The sequence below is a fragment of the Nicotiana sylvestris genome, chromosome 12 (genome assembly GCF_000393655.2).
Source record: "Nicotiana sylvestris chromosome 12, ASM39365v2, whole genome shotgun sequence".
Taxonomy (NCBI): domain Eukaryota; kingdom Viridiplantae; phylum Streptophyta; class Magnoliopsida; order Solanales; family Solanaceae; genus Nicotiana; species Nicotiana sylvestris.
In genome coordinates, this window is record NC_091068.1 from 21,473,480 (window position 1) to 21,477,332 (window position 3,853).

Sequence of the window (3,853 nt, forward strand, 5' to 3'; positions counted from 1 at the left end):
AAAGTCATACAGGTTTAGGATAAAGCGAGCAATATTACTAGTGGATCAAACTATTTGATAATGTAGTACCACATTCCCCATCCATGCATGTTTACCATTCCTCTAATTCTCAGTTCTAATCACCCTCCTTTTCAACCTTTACTATCTTCTATACCCCACTAAATGGAATTACGCTATGCTAGTTTTGAGGTAATTAAACTAATATTGGAGTTATTTTCTTGTGTTTCAGTCAGAAAAAGTTAATTTCTAATCCCAAAACTTGTTGTATATGTTAGAATTCATAATGTGATAGATCTGATGAAACCTTTAATCAAGATATATAACATGCAAAGTAAGTTGTGAAACTGATTCTCAAATATAACCATGTGCATCAAACCATATATTTCTCTCGACATTTTTTTTATGGGGTACAATAGCAACCCTACTTATAGTATACAATTCATTGTAGACGTAAATAAAAAAATTGAAGTCATAGAAAAAGTTACAAAATGCCATGTCCATAGAGACAAACTCAGTAGCAAAGAGTAATAGATTTTCATGGTCCTCTATGGGATAATGAAATCAATTTTGTGGTAAGAGCAAGCACAATTTTGGGCACCAATATCTTCTGCAACACAAGGAGGTGTAACATTTCCATCTTTGTACCATTTTTTCCTTTGTTGCAATAAATCATTGATGAAACTGTCCAAGATTTCTCTGGTTATACCTGGCATAACAATAACATGTGCCATATCTCTCACACAAGAAAGCTGCCAACGACGAACAAATTCATGGTCACGAGGTCTCTCGAGGACAACTATGATGCTAAGTTCATTGAGCATGACACTGACTCCTGCTTGTTGAAGACGATCTTTTAAGTATTTGGCATTGTCAAGACATCTTTTAACGTCTTTTTGAAGCCCAATTTGTCCTTTAGAGCTTAAACTATACCACAGGAATATTGGAGCTAAACCATTTCTACTTCCAGAAATTGTGGCATCTACTGAAGCAATATACTCAACTTTTCTTGAGAGGTTGTTAATGTAACTTTTCCTTGTTATTTGAATTCCACAAGGCATTGGACATCCCAAGAACTTGTGACCAGAAATTGTGACGCTTCCAATTGGCTTCTTGAATGAAATCATCTGTTGTAAAATACAATCGTAAATGTCAGAGCTAATTTTATCTTAATCTATAATACTTCAAATATTTTAAGATAAAAGTAAGAAAAACGAACTTACATTTTTAATAAAAGGGATAATAAGCCCATTGAGTGCTGCATCACAATGGATGTAAAATTGATCATATGTATAGCCACAATCTTTAAGTGTTTGAAGAATAATATCAAGATCATCAACAGCTCCTTTGAAAGTAGTACCTATAGTAAAAATTACAATCATTAACCAAAATATGTATGATAAATAATCCTCAAACAACTCTCTAGCGAAAAATGAACAAGATTAAAGGGAGGATAATATAATATTTACCAATTGTAACATTAATTATTGCTGGTTTGCCCTTGTTTTGAAGTAATTTTGCTTTCAAATCTGAATAATCCATTTCTCCATGTACTGATGTATTAACCATTTCAAAGTCCATTCTGTACATCATTGCAGCTTTGGCGACCGAATAATGAGAGTCTTTTGATGCATATAAGATCCCAGTTGGAAGTAATTCTCTCCTGCAAAAATAAAGTTAAAATGTTATTCTTGAGTAGTAAAAAGAAAGACTTCTATTTTAATTGCTTTTATTAAATTAATGATATCAATTATTAATATTTTAAAATTTTACTCATATTTTTCAACATTGACTTTCTGACCCCAAATTTCTTGTGCTTTGTTAGATGAGAAACAACTAGCTAAGAGTATTTTTTTTTTTTTTTTACAAAAGTAAATAACTTCTTTCATTGAAATAGAATTTATAAACTTGGGTGGCTGATTAGGGGCTTAATTATATTTTGCATAAAGCTAGAGTGGTTGAAGAAAGTGTTTTGGGCTCACGTAATCAAACATAAAAAATTAGGATATATAAAACTTTCTCAATATATTTGCTTAGTCTATTTCCAAAATTCTTTTTCTTTTCCAAATAGGAAATTAGGAAATAGAGGAAACTAGTCAAAATTGGTGCATACCCAACCAAAATGCCATGGAGATTTCCTTCAGTGCCACCATTTGTAACATAACCCCAATATTGATCTTTTTCAATTTCCCATAAATCTGCAAACCAATTCAAAACAGCCACTTCGAAATCTTTTGAATGGAAATCCACTGTGTTTTGAAGAAAGGGATCACCACAATTATTCAAGTGGAATTGCAATAGTGGGGCTAAGCTAGCATAGTGCTCATAGCATATGTTCACTGGATAACCTGAAAAATAAAATAATCGAACAAGATTTCAACAATTCAATATTTGAAAATTCATAAAAATAAATAAATATGTTATCCTTTTTCTTAGAGTATTATAGTCAAAGAAAAATAGTTAGTTTTTCATTATAAATAACGTTGAGATGAACTGAGACAACCTATTTTGACAGCTTTAGTCAAGAATCTGTAATAGATTAAGATAATAATTTTGTCGGCTCCATTTTGAAAATTTTGAAAGGTAAATATGCCTCAAATACTATTTGTCAAGTTCTCCTATTCGATACGAGTATTTCCCTAAAAGAAATTGTCAACCCCATATCGTGGAACGAGTAGTAGACCTAGACTTAGAACCGTATATGCAATGTTTTTATTATGTACATATACTAGAAATTGATTCTCTTAATAAAAAATTTGCCTGCAGTTGAAGAATATTATGTATTTAAAAAAAAGAGAGACGAATTACCTATATGATAGTTGATACGTTGAGAAAGAGTATCAATATAATTCATCAAAATGCAGTCGAGACTTGGTCCGTTATTTCTGGACCCTGGCTCTGTCACTGCAACATTCAAATTCTTCCTTGGTGCAGTTGGCGTTGCCACCTTTAGTCTTTTCATTTCTCCAAAATCTCCATTTGCTATTAAACCAGGTGGTGCCAATCCTCTGGGAGTTACTGCTGATGGCTCAAAATCCTTTGAAATATCACAGAAGAGAAACCATATTAATTTTCAAAAACATGAACATAATTTTTTTTTTGATGATTTAGAAGGAATTATTAGACCTAAATAACCATGCAAAAACGACTAAAAATGATAAGAAAAAGAATGTTCTGTGTGTGTGTTCTGTTTTTTTTTTGGTTTCCTTTGTCTTCAAGACAAGATATTAGAAACCATGCATAAAGATGAAGCAAAGAAACAAGAATAGGATTAATTAACCTCAAGTCCTTCAGCTAAACCAAAAGGAAAAAAATTGTAAATAAATTTTCTTTTGGATATTAATGAAAAATGATAATAATTCAATTCCATAATCTGTACACTACCCATGAGTTATATTTTTTGGTTTCATAAATAACAAACTAAAAAGATCCGAATATATATATATTTGGTAAAGTAATGGGGATTGTAATGATAACAAGAAATTGGATGAAATATTAGAATACCTTCTCAAATGATAAGCTTCCCATTCTTGGAGAGCTAAAGGTATTTTGAGTTCTTTTTTGTTAGCTTGGAATGGAAACTAAGTTGCAATAGAATTATGTATATTATCTTAGGATTATATAGGTCTAAAAGATCGTGGGTTTGGGCACCAACCACAATTTACTTTTTTTCTTGTTTCTTTTTTCCTAACTTTTTCCTCTTGGTTTCCTTCTTTCCCACTTACCTAAATTAGTGTAATTATAAGAGTCTTTTTAAGTATTACAAAAGTAAAAAGTCATCTTGCTATTATGACGTGTGGCCAATTTTTGACCTCGTGTTGAAAGACATACACTAAACTTTGCCAACCCAATTTTT

At 31.3% G+C, this 3,853-nt stretch overlaps 1 protein-coding gene across 1 annotated transcript; it reads right to left on the bottom strand.

Annotated features, from left to right (window-relative positions):
• Window positions 1–336: 336 nt before the first annotated feature.
• LOC104220279 (histidine decarboxylase-like) lies at window positions 337–3,593 on the bottom strand. Its single transcript, XM_009771111.2, has 6 exons — window positions 3,502–3,593; window positions 2,806–3,034; window positions 2,111–2,345; window positions 1,467–1,660; window positions 1,221–1,357; window positions 337–1,124 (listed from the first exon to the last, which is right to left on the bottom strand). The coding sequence occupies exons 1-6, from the start codon at window positions 3,523–3,525 to the stop codon at window positions 546–548; spliced, it is 1,398 nt and encodes a 465-aa protein (XP_009769413.1). The 5' UTR covers window positions 3,526–3,593; the 3' UTR covers window positions 337–545.
• Between the last annotated feature and the right edge of the window lie 260 nt (window positions 3,594–3,853).